Here is a 19,703-nt window from a genome sequence, read left to right as displayed (position 1 = left end):
TGCGAGACCTCATTCAATTGTAACGAGGCACAGCTTCGGCTTGTCGTGCAAACAAATTTTGATTTACAAAAAAAAAAAAAAAGGCTTTAGCGTCGAGGCAATTGATTTATTAACCTCTACTTGCTGAAGTAGTTACGAAGTTGCAGCACATGAAATGAAAAGCCTGCAGATGTTGTAATTTAGCCAAGCAAGGATGTTGCGGAAGGCGACAGTAAACAAGAGGCAGCGAGCTTGTAAAATCACAACAAGGAAACCAGGTGACATTTTGATTGGTTGTTTTCTAATGACTGGATTAATATGTAGGATGTGTTCCGCTGGTTTGGAGCCTCATCCCGCGCCTCTCACACATACGTACACACACAGACGCATAAATACACAGTGTAGTTTTCGTGTATTGAGATTTTTGTGTGAGCGTGTAATAACACAACGAGTAGTGTAATGTTTAAGGGGCCTTGTCAAACATCTGGATTTTAACAGCTCTGTCGCAGGCAATTAAAGAACATCATGTCACGTCTTTGATTTGTATGCAGAAAGCGCCACACATCTGCCGGCGGAAAGCCTACGCGCAGGCCGAGGCAGACTCACACTAACTACTCTTAATGCAAACTATCTTTCAGGTTCACAGACCTCCTAGACTCATGTGGCAAAGTGGACCTTGTGCTGCTGTCCCCCTCAAAGAAGGACTATTGGTCCATGCTGGCTTACAACCGCGCCAAACTCTGCAACATCCTCTTCAGCAACGAGCTCCACCGGCGGCTTTCGCCTTACGGTGTCACCTCCAACGCATTGCATCCTGGGAACATGATGTACACCTCCATACACCGGAGCTGGTGGCTGATGACCTTTCTCTTCACACTGGCCAGACCTTTCACAAAGTCTATGGTAAGCGAGAAAAGAAGCTTGGAGAAAGTGTTATATTACCTCACGAGTGCGCAGGCTGTAGCTCAGCCTGCCTGAAGGCTCGCTGAAACGCTCGACTGGTTAACATTTGACATTACTTTTCATTGCGCTGGAGTAATTCTGCAGCTAGTTATATTTTTCTAAATGCAAAGCCAGTCTGTGAATTTGTGACTCTCATATAGCGCTTACAGAGCCGGCGTATTTGTCTTGGCACATTTCTGGGAGAGAGGACAGGAACAGGATGGAGAGGGGTAGATCTGCTGAAGGCTCAGGGAAAGAGTCTGGGTTTAATAGATAGAGAGATATTTGTGGTTTGTTTTCCTCTTCTGCATGGCACTGTTTGTTTAACCCTGAAAGACAGTTTTCTATCCTCTCAGTACTCTATTCCAGAGAACCGCGACTATTATAGGCTGCTGTTAATGCCTAATCCCAGCCCTAGCTCCTATGCAGTTAAGTACTAAAATAAAAAAAGTTCTGTGCCTAATACATTTTTACTGAATGTGGCAGCTCTTTGTTGTTGCAGTGATTTAAGTTTCCCCGACCAATCAGTATATTTTGGATGGGTATAGTTTTGTGTGGGGTGCCATTGCAAGGCCACTGCTGTTTTACAGACACAAGCGCACAGTATAGGAGAACCTCTAGCATCTGTACCTGAGTTGTGGCTGATCTGAGAACTCCTACCCAGTTTTGGAAGGATGGCATTAAGGAAGGATTTTGAGTTTGGCTCAGCACTTTTGTGATACAGTGTCTTTTTTGGGGATTACAGTAATGAAGCTGCCCAGCACTACTTCAGCTATACACACATGCATACAGCATCCGCTGTGGCATCTGGTTGGATCATAAGATATCGGACAACTTACAGCTAAACTCCCGTGAAGGGTTTAACCTTTACAGTGTGGCTCAGACACCAACTGTTGTGAATGTGTAAGCATCTGCATGATTTGTATGTGTGGGAACGTTTTAATAGCACATATGTGTGTGCGCACGAGATGATATAAGGTGCCTGAGGTTAACGTCCTCACACGCTTTAGATATGAACGATAAAATCCAGCACCGTGATTTATTTCAGTCCATATTGTGTCCTGTGCTCTCTAAGACTTTTCAATGGATAGCAGCACTCTACCCTTTAGGCTCCATAGCCTCCTAATATATGCTTTAGTTTGACTATTACATCTTTCCATTAGCTGTTCTTCATACTTTATCAATTTAGTGTTTGCACTGAAGTGAAAATGTGATGTTGAAAGGCAGCGTGGTGGAGTTTTAGTGAAGCGTTGTTCTGATCCATCATGTTTGACAGATGCAAGGCCTCGGGCCGTCATTTGTCTCTCCGCCATTTGACATAGGATGAGAGATGAGAGGAACGGCTCCTCAGCACCTTTTTGCAAAATGCCAGGCTGAATATTTCCTCAGTTTGACTTTTTCTGTCACAAAGCACTCTTTTGCGTCCAGTCTCTTTATTTTAGAATTAATTTTTTAATCACTTCGTCCCGTGTTTCATTCGTAAAAGCCAAAGTTTGTCCAGCATTCCTTCTAATCACATTATTTGGAATGCTACCCTAGTCTGGATGATACTTCTGTGTATTTTTTCATGTATCTTAAGGAATGGGTGCTAACATTTTAGGAGCAAGCACATATAACCAATTAGCAGAGGGTTTTCTTTTTCTTTTTTTAAATTTTATATGTCATTAATTTAATGAAGTGTAGATGTTAGTAAATATTAAAGGACAAAGGTAGAGCTAGTAATTAAATTCTGGTGTGCTGACACAGCGATTAGCTAAAACTAATGTCTGATAAAGGCCACACGCAGACACACAGCCTTACGCACAGACTCACACAGATACACAGACGCACCCCTAAGCTGAGCATTTGCTCTTATTTAAATCTGGGCTTGATAAGGCCCCTGAAAGTGTATCCTCTTTAAAATCCCACTCCTCACTCCTTCTGCCCCCACATTAAGGGCTTAATAAAACAGTGATATTATTTCAGTTATTGGTTGCAGGGATATGAAGATGCTATCGCTTTAATTGCTTGCGTACGCTTGCGGGATCCATGGAGATTGTTCTGGGATGCAAACATAAGCAGAATGTTGACTCCAAAAAACAATCACAAAGCCCCCATGTGTGTTCTTGCGCAAATAACCAGCCCCTCATTTAAAGCACAGGTTTGATTTATATGAGCACAGGTGGGGTAAAATAGAGCTTTTCAACACGAACAGACACACATGGACAAGCACACGCATGAATTCGCAACACAGAGACGGCTGGAACACCTGGAGCTACATGTGATCCCAAGTCATTAATTGACTGCTATTGTAAAGGTGATCAAATGTCATGTAGGGCTATATGTGCCGTGGTCGGTCATTTAATCACACCCATGTTTTCGCCCCTTATTAATTGTTTCCTGCTCTTTTATGTTATCTTTGAACTTGCACGCTTTTTTTGTCTCTTTTCTTGTTGCCGTACTTTGGTCACGTCTAATCAAAACATGTGTGACTTCCTCGCTTTTGCATTCCTTGTGTTGTGGTTTGAACTTAAGAGAAAGAAACTTCTCTATTAGCAGGGAGCCCCAGCCCACTCTGCTATTGATGCACAGAACTGATTCAATTTTGCTGAGTTGAGAAAGACATCTATAAAGAGCCATGACATTTTAATCAGCCAAACTATCTCTCACTAACATCATGTTCCCCTCCCTGTGCCTTGATCTACTTATCAGAGATTGTGCAACCAGGCCTGTAACTCCTGTTTCTTTAATTCAGCGTGTTTAGTGTGGGAGTTTTGCCTGTGTCCTTTGGTGTGATTATCAGCACCAAATGATCTGGCCTGAAGTTGTGTGTGTGTCTGTGTGTGTATGTGTGTGTGTGACAGAGAGAGAGACCTAAGAGAGAGCGAGAGAGGCAAAAAAACATCTGCTATCAAGTGATTTAGTTAGAGCAATTTAATGCAGAAAAGTTTGATTGATGCAGATCTTGGTCGATTTATTTGATCAAACATTGTAGGATTTGTGGGTCTTTCTAGATTGTAGATGGTTTCCTTTGAATCTGAACTCTGGGCACACTTTTAAACAGCACATAATGAATTTCAGTGACTGTTGCAGTTATTAATTTGGCTGTAACCTTTGTGAAGTTGTCACCGTCCTGTCATGCTGGATCGCTGACCCTGTGACATTTTGTTGACTGACTGATTGCTCCCTCAAGATCGGTATACCCTCAGGCTCTGAGCAGCTGGGCTCAGCCTATACCCATCAAGTATATACCTTAACTATAGGCAGAGACAGTGCTGAGCTGAATGGAGACCAGTGTGTGGGCAGTGGCTCTAGTACATCATCCACTATAATGGGTAAAGAGAGGGGAGGGGTGCTGTGGGCACAGGCCTAAGAGGCTCTACTGGTCCAATCAGACGCCTCGATTCTCCCAGAGGCCGGTTTCATCAGCGCTCACGCCTAGTCCCATGCTTCTTAGCGTTTTTGCATGATTATTTTACCCAAGATCCTGCCTCGGGCACCCAGCCACCTTTTTACATATGCACAAGCTGAACTTTTGACCAGGCACCAGCAGTCAGTGGTTCAGGCACGAGATGTGGGACTGGCGTTGCCTCCTTCTCAGCTGAGCCTTGCCTAATGTGACCAGGAGCTCAATCCTGCAGCTTGGGGGTTAACCCAAGAGACAAATCCTGCAAGAGAGACATCAGCATTACCATTTAGCAGACACACCGTAGAATGGCTGGTTGGTGCTATGTGTGAGTACAGCAGGCACTGTTACTTCGGTATCGGTTTCTCTCCTGCAGCCAGACATAAGGTCAGATGCTCCATCTCCTATCTGGTGTAGCCCAAAGAGGCGGCAGCTTTGCTGTACACCTAGGAAGCCTGTGTGTATGTGTGTGTGCTGCTCAACCATGTGGAAAGAAAGAGGAGCAGAGGTCCCAATCTCCTCGCCCGCCCCCCCCCCACCCTTCTTCACTGTGAGGTTAGATGAGCTGCCAGGCCGTTGTAATAGAGTCCTCTTGGATGATTAGGGGCTACACAGGAGGGGGTCAGCTCCAGCCTGACTGGAAACACTGTGTAGGTTTCTCTTTAGTGGGGTAGAAAGAATATTACATATTATGCCAACTGGCATGAGGTTCACACGCTGTCATGATTCAGATTTCCTTTAGAGGCCATGTTTTAGACCATTTTTGAAGAACTAGATATAATCAATGTGATATTCCTGCGAGACGTATCCTGCCGTGCTGCTGCACTACGTAGAGAGAGACATCAGCAGGCAGTGAGAAACAAGATGTGTTGGTGTGGCATGATAAAAGCATACAATCCTATTTGCCTGTATTGACATGTGTGTTCTGCCCAATCCTGTTACTGGGATTATTGGCCATGGAGATACCATTTCATTAAAGAAAACACACAAATGCTCAGGCACACACACACACACACACAGGCACACGCACACACACACACACGCACGCCCAGTTGGTGCACAGAGATGGCCTGAGGCCTGGTTATGTGCTCCATTGCACAGGGAAACTGTGTAAATGGTTTATTGTGGATGAGTTGATGTGATGGAAAGCGTGTCTGGATCAATAAAGAACCAATCAAATGCTGACAGTCTGCTGCTGTATGCAGTCAGTCATTCACCCCTCATGCCTGCGTACAGTTATACAACATGAGTGTGAAGGAAGGATGAACAATATCCCTGTTGAAAACAGAAGAAGTTTAAGAAGAAAAGAAGTAATTTTTCAACAATGAAACAAACAAAAAAAAGCTTAAGTCTGCAAAAGATTGTCACTTTTTTTTTTTTTTTGCGTGCATGAGTTCTGCATGTACCTCTTTCTAAGACGTGTTTCTGTGACTGGCTAAGATTTGTTTGTGAAGAAACATCATTTAAAGAATCAACCACATCCTCTGCTCCTCCAGCTCCAGACACCTCAGGGAGACCATTAGGACGGCTCCCCAGCTGGGGTTGTCTGAGTCGGGGCTGAGTCTGAGTTGGGGCTGGGCTAAATTACCCAAGAGCTACAGGTCAGAACCAGCTAGACCCTGACTGCCAAGGGACACTCTCTCTAATAGAAGGGATCAGAACAGGCCAAAGAGCCAGAAAGTGACCTGGCCAGAGAGACATCCTTACTCACTTACCCTCTACTCTTCCACATCGCCTCCTTCACCCTTGGTCTCTCATAGCTTTAGAGCTTCAGAGCTTTTCTCCTGTAACCCTCAGAGAGGAGAGATGTAACCTATCACCTCTTTTTCACTCATCCACTGGTACCGTTTTCCTGTTGCTGACCCTCACAACTTGACACACGCACACACACATGCACGCACCACTCCCTCCCTTCTTTGTTGTCACACAGAGCTGATGGACTATTTTTCAAATTGATTTCAAAAATGTACATAAGCAGCCGATCCCCTAGCCCAGATTACCTATTGATTTTTAATATGAAAAGCTCATTATATAAGCAGGAACTGCAACACAAAAAGCTAGCCAACCTTTGCATAAATCCTTTAATTGAATTTCCAGAGCCCGTGGTTCTACATTTTTTAATTAAATCCATTTCTTTTTTTAAGGGTTGCTGTGTAATTTGCATGCTGTGAAGTGGGTGCTGTCCCAGATAAAGTGCCATTGATCCTTATTAAGGCTCACCTCTGGGCTCGCTGAAAACCAACCGCAGAAATTAAATGTGCTCATGGTGCATACACTTATTGCCCGCATGATAGGATTAGAGGCGGAGAGAGAGAGAGAGAGAAGGAGTGATGGGGCAAGAGGTGGTGCAGGAGGAGGGGGTGGGGGGCGTTATTATTAATAGTTGTTCATATTAATGTAATATTTCACCTGTCCTTCTGTGGGATGAGATTGTGAGGATGCTGTTTGTACTGTAAATACAGCTCTGTTTAGGTTTCATTCTGGTTTCTTTTCAAACGTACTCGGGCCCGGCGGTCTCTGCCTGGGGTCGCTGTGAGTTCACCTGCTCTCCAGATTAAAGCAAAAAAAAAAAAATCTGCTTCTCTTTGTCTAACAAATACACGCATTGCAAACATGCATATTTTGTTTTTATTTATTTTGTTTAAAACAATGAAACGAGGATGTGAGCATGTTTTAATTGAATCAATGATCATATTGCTCATTGATGCTTATTTAGAAGTAGAGGGCGTTCGACTAACTTTATAGGGATTAAATGATGCTTAATTTTCTTGTCTTTACCCCACTTAACATGTGTGCAGAGGTGCAGGTGTGAGATGTTGTTTTTGTTTTAAATACTGCATTTGTTCTGTGTGGTAGCTGGTAAGGCAGGCCTCCCCTTTCTTGTCTTCCCGTGCTGCTGTATGCAGACGGTGGAGTAAATCAATAGGGATTAACCTGTGACCTCAGTCACATACTTATAGCCCAGTCCTCGCTGCTCACACATCTCTCATCAGTTTCACTTAAACACTGCACCTCACTCAATAAGGCACCACACGCTAATTCATTTCAAAGATGGAGAGACCTCTCTTTTGCGATAATCGCACACACACACACACACACACGCACTCACACTCAAACACATATGCACATACTAAAAAGCTAAAGCACATGACCGAATAAACAAAAAAAAAAAACAAAAGCTAATCTAACAGGATGCAGCAAAGAAGAGTTTTGGATGACTAATACATCACATTAAAATATATTTTTTGATGTTTTCTATATGTATGCTGCATGTGCAATGAGGTAAAGGCTTCAGTTCATTATTATTTCTTTCATTATTGGGGAATCTGATGATTATCCCTAAATCAACCGCATAGTCATACGGTCTATGAAATGGAAAAATGTAAATAAATAAAAGACTGAGATAAATCTGATGTCTTCAAATGTTTTGTGTTCTCCAGTCATCCGGAAAAAAAAATTGCTATCTGGGAAGAAAGCCATGAAATATTCACGCTGAAGATTGAGCGACTGCTTGCTGTTAACTTAACTGATTTAGATATTTTCTAATTAGTTTTCTGCTATTTTGATTGATCAGCTGGTAAATATTATTTGAAAAAAATCAAAACATGATGTAAAAAAAAAATGGAAAAGGAAAAAAGTTAAGTTCAACTTGATTTGTATTAAAATTTTAAGTTAGAAGCACAACAAGGAATGTGCCTGGAAACAGCTGAGAATTTAAATGAAACTGTTTTATTCAATTTTTGGGTGAACTGACCCTTTAAATACTGGGTCTGCTGTTTTTCCTTAATATATAGACAGCTGTAAGAAAGCTGGACGGGGCTCACAGTGACTTAGTTCACTCTGTTAAATGTCCTTGAACGCAGTGGATATCCGGCATGTCTGACTTTGTTTTTTGTACAGCTACATACCTTCACACTCTTCTTTTCTCCGTCTTCCTCTTGAAACATTGACACCGGCTGACTGATTGGTCTGATGTCTGTCTGTCTGTGACAATGTGCGTGTTTGTGTGGCATGCATGTGTGCGCGTGTTGAGTGGTGCAGTGTCAGCAGTATGTGGTGCGAGTATTGACCCAGACCTGTCCTCTGCTCTGACTGGCTCTTGTCCCTAAGTTGTCATCTCTCTCTCTCTGTCTCTTGCATTCTCTTTCTTCCTGTCTGCCTTTTTGTTCTTTTCATAGTGGATCCCTTCATGGTTGATCTCCTCATGCATTGATCAGTGTTTTGTCACCTTTTTAGTCACTGCATTCAGTGTACCGACTAGTGTCAAGCAGGCTAATATGCTATAAATGAGAAGTGTGGAAGATTGGGTAAAACACAGAAGGGAGGAGCCTTTCTTCCGTGTCAGTCTTTTAGTTATTTTTTCACTGTTTCTAGTGTGGTCTCATTTTTTTGCCCTCTTTTTCTCTGCAGAGTAGAAACAAACAGTATCTACTCCCTCAGGTGTGTGAGGTGCTGGCCAAAAACGGGAGCTCTGATTTCCCCCAGATCATATCATGATCCACTCAGTCAGACTAACACAGCTCGGTTCCTTTTTTGTCCAAAAGGAACCAACCAACCATACATATTTACGCTCGCACACGTATAGAGCACATCCTAAATGCCTGTGGTTGGACGCCCTCCTCTCCCACCGTCGCCACCACCACACACTGAGGTTAGACCACTCTATATGCTATTGATTGCGCTGCTGTTGCATGTTGTGCTCAATCACGAGTTCCATGCGTCTACCGTTGTCCTCTCCCACCTGGCCCATTAGATTAGGCTAATGCATTCAACCATTGATTAATCATTACACTCAGACCTGATCAGCCAATCGCCTACCTGGTTTGACTCTACTTGACCCGTGGACCCTGGCTCTCGTGTCATGTGGCCAGCTCTAACGTGTTAAAAGCACATGCAGCTCACAGCTCCATCTGATATGTATTATGTTAGGGTTATGGGAGGCGCGATTCAGATGGGTTCACTACCTGTATCATATTCAATACTGCCCATTTCCATGCATTTCCTAATCACATGCAACAGAGAGCTATAGATTGTATCATCGAGCACATTACTGTTGGAACACTGATCTCAAAAGTTAACATGAATGAGCTTGAAACAGTGCAAGCAAGTGTGAAAACACTCTTCAGTCCCTCCTTGCACTGGTGATATCATGCTGTTGCTGAGGGAATCACAAGCAGGCTTCCGTAGATTGGGCTTTTCCAGCGCATTGCACAGTGGTGCTGTTGGTTTGGGACCTGGAGAGTTTGGAGGCAGGGTCAATGCCTTGGGCTCTTTGTCGTTTTCCTCGAGCCCTTCCTCAACAGCTTTTGCAGGGCAGGTGTTGTGTTTGGGGAGGCTGCTGCTGTAGTAAGGGAGCACTGCTGCCTCGGGGGGAGGGGGGAAGTGGGGTTGTCGGGTCTGCTATGATGTGTAGTTTGCTGCACTGTGTCAAAGTAAAATCCATATGAATGCTAGAGTCCCGGGATTTCTCATCAAGAACTAGAGGGACAGGTTTACTTGCCGTCACTCGTCAGTGGGTTTAATGTTGTAGCTGCTCAGTATACTCCTCCTTAACCACTGAACATGTGTACTCTTTAGTTCGGTCTTATATTTTACTGTCTGTGGCATGCTGTTTTATACAGCTCTGACAGCTACTAGAGAAGCAAGTTATGCTGAAAATTAAGCTTTTTACACACAAAACAAATGATTAGTAAATAAAATGTGATAAATTGCCAGGATTAAATTGCTCAGCAGCATTCAGGTGGTTAAAGAGTACCCCACTGATTTAGCATTGTACCTCTACAATATTTAAAGACCCACAGTAAAGACTCCCTTGGTGCCTATATTACCCAAAAAGAGTTTGCTCAGTTATACGGATGTTTTTACTCTCTTTGCTAATGTGGCCATGGGTCGCTAGGTTTAAACACAGATGAAGAGTGTTAGTATCTTTACAAAGCCTACACTTCATTCCCAACTGTTGAAACATCCACTAATATAAAATATAAAATCATAACCCTGACAGGGAAACTTCTGCTGCACGTTGAGCACTTTTGAGACAGTATCGTGAGTAAATCTTTAAATACTTTATTTTCAGTGTTTCAACTCTTACCTTATTTTGTGCACACTTCTCCCACCTCGTTTAGGTGTGACCAAGCCACACTTTGCAAATGCATACACAGTAAACTAAAGTGAGAAATTCTCTCTGTTGGCTCTATGCAGCCATCAGTTATTATTCTTTCACCTTGGCAAGTTGTTTGTAAGTAATCATACACTAAGTCCTCCTCTTTTTTCCACTCCCTTCCTCCTGTTTTGTGCTGTTTTCCTTCTTCCACACCCCTGTCTACAGTATTGAGTCAGTCAGTGAGGAATAGCTGTTTTAGGGACAGCCCTATTGATGTGTGCGTGCGTGCGCGCGTGCCTGTGCGTGTGGGATGTGAAGCACCGGGCTGAGTGATCGGGGATAGATGTCCTTATTGGATATGAGCTGGCTACTCCGTGGTTCTGCATTAAATTTGTATTGAATAGGAAATTAATGAATGGATAACTTTATTGATGTTTTGGTATTGAACATATAAACAAAATGTTCTTTTGAAGCATTGTGTGAGCGCTGCACCCCAGGGGGGAGGGAGTGGTCCCAGTTGTGCTTAAGAAAGAATAAGTCCATGTTAAGTCCATAGTGCATTGGAAAAGAGAGCAGATAGATCAATGGGAGCTTGCTGCTTGAGACACACTTTAATTGTGTTGTTTTCTTTCAGATTTCTGTCCTCCTACATCCATCTCAGTGCAGCGGTGACAGATTTGATATGTATTGCAGTCAGTGTCATGAAGACAGATATGAATTTATTGAACATTTTCAAAAAGGGATTTGTTCAGCTTTTATTTGTAAACCCATATGGACTAAAAGGGGGATGTAGTTATAGTGGAGTGTTTGACAAACGGACTGTTTCTTTATGTTTTCTGTAACTTTTTTTCTTTTTTGGTAAGTGCTCCGATGCCTTTTGGTGTAGCTTGAATCAATGCTGTGCTGCCGCAATCAAACACGTACAACTTCCTCAAAGTGGAGTCGGACTGATTCTTTTCCAGCGAGTTGGATGGGAACAGATCAAAGAGATGAGAGATGGCGAGTGGAGGAAACTTGTTTAATTAAAATGAAGTGATGAAGGGGGGCGGGGGATAGAGGGATGTTCTTTGATGCGTGCTCTGGATGCACCGTATACGTTATTCAGTTATATTACTCACGATTTTTGTTTAAGAGGTTCCAGCTGAGGGTGGGACGGTAGGAGGTGTTGCAGACGCAGGGAAAGAGGGAAGGAAGGGGCGAGCTTGATGAAGTTTCTGATTATCCAGCCTCCTCTGGCACAGGGAAGAATTACTGAATGCCATTTGGGTCAGTGCTCTTTATGGAACTACATTTATGAAATACATCTCTCCCCCTCTTTCTTTCACTCTTTCCACCTCTCCCTTTTTGTAACTCTCCCTTCCTCCCTCCCTCACTTCTAATTGGCGATGCAATAAAGGTGTGTGGGGTCAGTGGTTCTTCAAGGTGAGACTCCATGTGTGTCTCTCTCTCTTTCTCTGGTGTTCTTCTCCAGACACACAGGCAAGCAGCAGTCGTTCCTGCCGCTCCAATCTCACATTTTCTGCCGTGCTCACAGAAACCAAAGGCCTAAATCCACCGTCTGCACCTTAAATAACTTAACTAATGCCGCGCCATCTTTTCTCTGTAATAAATGGCCCTATCATTGGAGAGCTCCGTGCTTACCGCCCTGCCCTCCTCTCTCAGCTCTGCTCTGCGTCCTTGTGCCAGCCTGGTAAGCCAGAGGGCACGCTGTGGGTGAATCAGAGACAGCTTCTCTGCCAACACACCCAGTGGGAGAGACCCTGCCAAGGGTGCCAAGGCCTCAAGAGAGGGGAAAAAGGGGAAGATGAGAAGGTTTGATTTGGGAGGAGATGATTGAAGCGAATGGGGGAAGAAATGAGGTAAAAAAAAGCAAGAAACAGAACAACTGGTGGTGTGAAGTTTGAAGGAGAATATGCAGGATATGCGTCACAGAGGGATAACATAATAATTTTTTTGTTTTGAGGTCCTCACCATACTTGTGTATTTATTTGCTTTAAAGGTCCCAAACTATTGCAACACCACAAGTTCCACACAGGCTCTTTGTGAAGATTGCACTGACCCAGTACCATTTTAGGCCAGTAGGGGTCATTGTAGTTCAACTGACTGAGCAGAGAAGTCTGATCAGTGATTGTTGCATCTGCCGGTCATTTGCAAACGCAACTCTGCTGTCATGGGCTCTCATGCACATTTATTAAAAAACACATATATATTTATATTGTGCTGCACTTTTTGATAATAATCGGATGCCTTTTACTTGCGGTAATCTTTGCAGGTGATCTGGGGTCAGTACTGTTACTACTGACAGAGAGCTCAGTGCCTGTTTACATGAAAATACCAGAAATGAGGCATGCACCCCAAAAAAACCAAGACACCACCTTCTGCTTCGCATGCCGATGCAGCCTAATTGATTCAGCACTTGAGCTGGTAATTTAATGTCCAGGATGAGGAAGCCTCTGTGAAGTCTTTGCCTGCAGGTATTGTTGGAGACACCAGTGTTGAGAAATAATTGCAGAGTCACTTGTTTTCTTTCACCAGGGCTAAGAGGAAACAAAAATCCTGGTTTCTGTCTGCATGCAAATGAATATTTCTTAAAGTAAATTACACAGTTCTGTCTGCAGATAGTGTCTGAATGTAAAGACAATAGAAGTGACTTGTAATGCTGAAAACTTGAAGGTGTAATAACATATAAACTCTCTTTTTGACCAATCTAAACTCTTGGTATCCACCCTTAATTTATGTATACAAATTAAGCATGCCACTGCTGCCATTGACCTCCAGTAGATGAATATTAGATGAAGCAGCAGCCAATATTTGAATAGCTGAGTTCAGGACGGCAACGATTTTAATGGCAGCAAGCAGCCATTAACAGTATATCTGAAAATAGACAGAGTATTTTTCCATAGATCATTAATGACGGAAAATCTATCTCTCTTTCCTTCCCCCCATCATTCAATATATATCTCTCCTTTCCTCTCTTCGTATTTTTCTACCTTTACTATATTTCATCCATGTCATTCTTTATTTGTGCCGAGCTCGAGCTCATTCCAGTTTCCAACAGCGAGAGAGAGAAAGAGAGGCCTTTCAGAGCTTCCTATTAAAATGCACCAGATATTGGAATAGAGGCTGCTAATGTCTGTTTAGTATATAATCCACGTTCCCTCCTCCCATATTCCTTGTTATTCTAGTTTAGTGCTGTAATCAAGCAGGGCTTGCCAATAAAGTTTATTGTACGGAGCTAAGTGTCAATATCACACACACACCCAGGGCAGAGAGGTCCCTTTAATTAGAAAAGGAGAGAGAAGAGGCTGTGTGTGTGTGTGTCTGTGAATACCTGTGCATGTGTATGCGTGCATTTATTTGTATGTTCAGATTTCTTTGTTGATTTTAGCCATCATAGACTATAAATGCCATTCAGCGTTAACAGCAGGCCCGTTCTTTTAAAATGTATGGAGGAAAAAAACCAAAACCAAAAATATGACGCTGGGAAAAAGAAAGAAAGAAAGAAAATCATAAATGTGACACCAACTTAAAAAATTTCACTGCTTTTATGAACAAATCAATTCTAGCTTTACATGACTATTGAGCCTAGATGTTTTGAATCTATGTCAACGCTGAACAAACAATAATCCCCGCTATATGAAGTATTGATTAGACCTGCTCCCTCTCTGTGTGGCTTTATTAAAGGTACAGTTGTTTAGGTCTTTATGATGATGGTATAACCTGATGGGAGAAAACTTTCACAACTACAGTGGGCTACCTCCAGATGACAAAATAAAAATAAAAGACACTCTTTTTGCAGATGAGCAACTCTCGCTTTAATCGTTTCTCGACTGTGACAATAAAAATGTTGACATTTTCAGCCTGCGTGTAATCCAGAGTAATGTTTTCTCCGATTGGAAGCCTCTTTCATTTTTCTCTCTGGCTTGATTTTTTTTTTCTCCACTCGTCTCCTCCTTCTATTAGGCCACTTACAAACAGCATGGTTAATATGTAGAATGATATTACTGATACGAATTCTTTGATAGAAGATAATTTGAGCGAGGGCAAAAATTGAAAACACCTCCCACTCCTAAACACAGTGTCCCGCGGTGGTGAGGGGTGGGCTCGTGGCTTCAATCAAATAATAAAACACAAAACCATTTCCCATTACGCTGCAAAGAGATTAAAGGCAGATTAAACGTACTGTATGGGAGCTGGGGCCTGTGTCAACCGCCGATAGCGGCGCGGTCCTGACAGGGAAAAGGAGAAGATGAGGAGATGATGAGACGAGAGGAAAGAAGAGAAGAGAGGAGGAAGAGGGGAGGAGGAGAGGAAAGAGGAGAGGTGAGGGGGTAAATGCACGACGCAGAGAGGGAGAGCAGATGGAGGAGTAATTTGCGTGGGATGTAGATGGGGGAAACATGGCTGTGTGTCAGTGCTGAGCGATGCTTCCCGTTCTGAAAGAAATCAATTTAGGGCGGGACGGGGACGCCGTGCATACAATAATTGAATATTACTGCGTACTATCTCCTTCACATGCAACTGCTCTGCAGCGACTGTATGGGAAAAGTGAATCAGACGCTAGAGCGAGAAACACAGGGTCAGTGCCCAATATTGAAGCGGTTCAAATATTCCGCGGATATTAAGTTGAGACTCCAAATAATCTCTTCGAGTTAGAACGTGATGGAGAAGAGGAGTAGTGTGCGCTCAAATCGTCGTGACCGTCGCATCCAGCGACCGACCAGCCTTTCTCTCTGTATGTCGGACATATCAGATGTGTCAATTCTGTCTGGACCACATGGTGTGATCGATAATCACAACTGTTAATCAATGAGCTTTTAAATAAGCAATGACCCTCTGTTACGAGGTTAGCCTCATTTATTGGTTTACTTTAGGCTGAGTGACACAATCAACTGGTCATAAGAGCAGTTATGTCTCAAGAAGATCAGAAGAAGTTGTTTTTTTTCTCCCACTCTCTGCTTGTAAGTTCACCTTTTAGGGCACAAACACACACATAAAAAATTATACAGGTCAGACAAAAGACCTGTATAATATCTAGTAGTTTTTAACCCGATGCCACTGACTGCATTTTAAAATGAATTAAAAAAATAACTTTTTGGGCTCATCAGTTTGTTCTATATTTAAATAATTAAAAAAAAGTAGCAACATAACTCTTCACCTGTGATTAAATGGCAGAAAGTTTGTTATTATTGCGGCTCACAATTAGTCTTGAATTGATTCAATCTAAGTTAATCCAATATTTAATTTGCGCCTTACTTCCACATGGTTCCTCTGTACAAACGCTCATTAATTCTTTGAAATGATATCAGACTCCTCTGTTATACTATCATTTAATCATCTCCGAACATAATAATCATCCATATATCATAACGGGTGATCAGGAAACATTTAATTAGGATAATTACTCATTAATCCACCGAAAGGGCTTTTTTCCCCCTTCTTTTTGCAAGGTGCCTCACAGATTGTTTGTGCGGTTTGTGTGTGGATGGCTGTGTGTAAACCCACGAGTGTGCGTTGTCTGTGTGTGCATTTGTGTGTTCTTATGCACGCAGCGTGGCCCGTGTAATATTCGTCACTGTCTGATTTACTGTAGTGAGGCTGCTGTAGTAGGCCGGGATCCACTGCATTTATCTCCATTTCTTAATGGTATTTCAACAGCTCCTACACCATCGGCTGTTTCTCATTTTAATGACTCGTGTGTGTGTGTGTGTGTGTGTGTGTGTGTGTGTGTGTGTGTGTGTGTGTGTGTGTGTGTGTGTGTGTGTGTGTGTGTGTGTGTGTGTTTATCCAGACACACACGCACATTTTTCATTCAGAAGGATGCAAATGTAGGACTGAGCTACCTGGGTTGCCGTCCATAAAGACAAAACAACATATATTTTTGTTTGAGTAGGGGAGTTTCTGATTGATGCGATAGCGACTGGTGGCTATTGAAGTGACTATTGTTACACTGGTTGACGTGATTGAAATTGGGTTTCTCTTCTGCCCTGCTCACACACTAAACCCCCCCACTCACTCCTCAAACACAGAGATGGTTCCTACAAGATCTGACAATTACAAGAGGAGCTTTTAATCAATCTGGAATGCAGCTCGGAGGGGCAAGTGATGGCAGTGGAGGAAGAAAAGGACTGATTACTCCCTCTCAATCTTTATCTCTTGTTCCCTTTCTCTTTGTTCCACTTCTCTCTCTCCCTCCCTCCCTCCTGTTCCTCTCTCGTCCCTTCACTTTTGCTTTTCTACATGGTCCATCCCCTGTGATTTCAGCCACAGAGTATTTAAACAGCCCCTCACTTCACTTCCTCCTATTTCTTCTCCTGCTTTTTTCCCCCTCCCTCACAGCTCTTCATGTTTGACTATTAGCTGACATGCACACAGGGAGCATCGCTCATCTCCCCAATTTCTCCTCCTCTTGCCTTGTGCCTACCCCTCGCCGCCTCCTCCTCCTTCTCACTTCTTTCTCCTGCTCCATGTGTAACTATTAGCAGACATGCTCTCAGGGAGTCTGATGAATATTTTAGCAGCCGCAGGGAGGGGCTCCAGCCCTCTTCCCCAGCATCCAACACAACTAATGGACCAGAGTCAGTGTTTCCCTTTGCACAACTTAGCATTGTACTCTGCGTTTTGTGCACACGGACTCTGGTTTGATTAGGCTACGAGTTTTAAGAGGCTGGAGAAGGTACAAGGTGAGAGTGTACAGCTGAAGTGTAGTAAGTGCTTTCTGTATCAACAGTCTCTAGCTGCACAACTACAAGACACACCTACTACAGGACACACCTACTTGGTAGTAACATCACACTATAAGCCACACCTACATGATGCTGCGCCTCTGGGTAAATTAATGTTGGAGTTGAGGCAGATTTATGGTGTCCATTTGCGTAGCTGTTTGGCTACACTCTGCTGAATCTGGTGAAGAGCCAAATTAGGACTGAGATTTGCATTAGACTGAGAGAGACCTCTTGTTTCCAGCTCACCTTACTGTCTCCGAACAAATGTGGCACTTTGTCATTTTTTTTAAAAACCATAAAATCATACATCATTGATGCTGTTTAAAAAAAACAAAACAGTTTACATTTTTCCTTTAATTTTATTAAGTTGGACAGTTGTTTGTGTGCATTACCACAAGATGAAGCATGTTCTGCTTTTCATTTAATCATTTAATCAGCATTTTTGACTAGACATCTGTACGACTCAGAATGGGAGTCTGTCTACCAAGTTTTAGCTGTACAAGGCACAGTGAATGAAAATTATGTGGATATCAAGTCTTCCTGGTCCTTACTGCTTAAAGCTGAATGTTTTGAGTTTCAAGATGCTAATTGGTTACTGATATGTGACCATGTGTGTGGCTTTGCACCTACCCATATGCTCTGTGTCCTGGACTGAAATGGTTCACTAAAACAAAATCAGTATAATCCTCCTTGCGCCCACCTTAGCATCCACCTTTCACTCATCTTTCTCCCTGCTTCACTTCCCTTTTTTCCCCTCTCGCACCTTCCATGTCTCGTCTCTCTGTGAGGTACAGTACCCGCTGTGTATGCGGGCGCTTTTACAGTATGTGTGTGTGTTTGCGTGCACGCTAATCTTTAGATGAGGGGCTGGTGGTTAAATCATGATGCATAGTCCAGGGCTGCTCTGGCCACTGTCATTAATCAGTACAGGGGCGGGGGACGTATCTGCTTTTTATCCATCTCTTAAATCAGTCACTGCAGCTATCGGCAGCCCTCCCTTCTCTCCCCCCTCCACCACCCCTCCATCTCCTCCCTGTCCCCCAACCCACCTCTCCCCCTCCCCGACGGGCCGCTGATTGAAGTGGCATTGTTTGGGAGACAAGCGGCGCTCAATCAATAGGCAGTCTCACTAAATTACCGTTTGCATGAAGAATGAAGGGCCGCCCAACCTGACTCCATTCAACTGTGGATGTGCTCTGTGTGTGTTTGTGTGTGTGTGTGTGAAGATTGGTGCGACAGATAGAAATGTGTGCATGGGACGTACTGTAGGGAAGAAAACTGTGCGTGTGCGTTTGTCAAGGGACAGAGAAGACAAAGTGGGCCAGTAATAGAAGCAGGATGCGTCTCTCTGCGCTACAGTGTAAAATGTTTGCAAGACCACCTACAGATGCATAGGTATGAAGCAGAAACGAGGCGCTCGGATCGTCCCGGTCACGTATTGATTATCGCTTGTTAAGGACTTCTGCCGTGGACATTTTGACCTTCACCCTTCAACTTTACCTTTCACCCTCACCCCTGATTGACCTGCTGTACAACTCCTTTGTTTATCTACTGTCTAAATTGAACTGTTCCACTGAGTGGAATCTGGATTCAGTAGATCGGTTTTGGTTTTTATGTGTGTGTACATGTAGAGATGTACTATTGAAAAAAGTAAGTGAGTTATTGTGTCCAGGTAGGCTGGAGTGAGGTCTCAGTCTCTCTGCCTTCTTTTTTTTTTTTTTTTTGCGCCACCCTGACCTCTGGCTATTAATCATCTCTAGATCTGTGTTTACCCTCAGTTCTGCTCTCCAGCACACAGGCACCTAGAGGGGCAATTAGAGAGGAACCACCACCCCAGCACAGAGGTTTGCCCCCCTCTTTCAGCCTCACTTACACACATGCACACACACGCACACACACCTGAGAAGCTGGACCTTGCCTCCACTAGAGAGACGGCTATAATGTTTTTATTTACTTTAAAAGCATCCTGCTGTTAATACAAGTGCCATATCACAATGCTGCCATAATATTTGTATGGGAGAGAGTTTGCACATCTTTTTGTTCAAGCAGCGTTATGTGTGTGTGAGTGTGTGTACATATGCGCGTGTGTCTCCCACCCCCACAGGGCATACCAGACATGCATTAGTATAAGTTGCGCAGGCTGAGTCTCATCCAGTGTACATATGGTAATGGATGGTGTGTGTGGAACATGTCAGCCACCTCATCATGTAAAAGCCTTCGTGTACAGGGGTGGGGGGAGAGTAGAGGGCTGGCAGGTAAGCATTAGGCAATATAATGGCCTCTATTTTTACACTGTGGAACACAGTTGAAGAGGCGACGCTTATGAAGCTTTCAAAAAAGCAGACACGCAAGTCGGGGGGGCGTTATAAGTGGGTAAGTGAGAGAATAAAGCTGCTTTTCAAATCGCCTGATTGTTGGACCCGTTTGTCTGTGCCAGTGTGTCTGAGAGCAAGTGTGCATATGTGTTTGTGTGTGTGAGTGAGTACACATATTTCTGTCTCTGGTTTTTCTTTTTTTTTATTAACAAAGCCAAGAAAAAGCAGTATGGCTCTGATGTGTAATCCATTTTGTT

General features: G+C 43.3%; 1 protein-coding gene across 3 annotated transcripts in view; it reads left to right on the top strand.

Annotated features, from left to right (window-relative positions):
• wwox (WW domain containing oxidoreductase) overlaps positions 1 to 19,703 on the top strand; it is a 135,957-nt gene that overhangs the window by 43,103 nt on the left and 73,151 nt on the right. For 2 of the 3 annotated variants that reach the window (XM_026176192.2, XM_026176194.2), the window contains exon 8: positions 618 to 882. In XM_026176192.2, the coding sequence (XP_026031977.2) occupies positions 618 to 882 (265 nt within the window). Of the gene's footprint in view, positions 1 to 617; positions 883 to 11,040; positions 11,864 to 19,703 lie in introns of those variants that run through there. The other variant, XM_080304789.1, reaches the window with a different exon arrangement.

Source organism: Astatotilapia calliptera, chromosome 7 (assembly GCF_964374335.1).
Source record: "Astatotilapia calliptera chromosome 7, fAstCal68.1, whole genome shotgun sequence".
NCBI lineage: Eukaryota > Metazoa > Chordata > Actinopteri > Cichliformes > Cichlidae > Astatotilapia > Astatotilapia calliptera.
The sequence above is the reverse complement of the archived record's forward strand: the minus strand, read 5'-3'. Positions and strand labels throughout refer to the sequence as shown.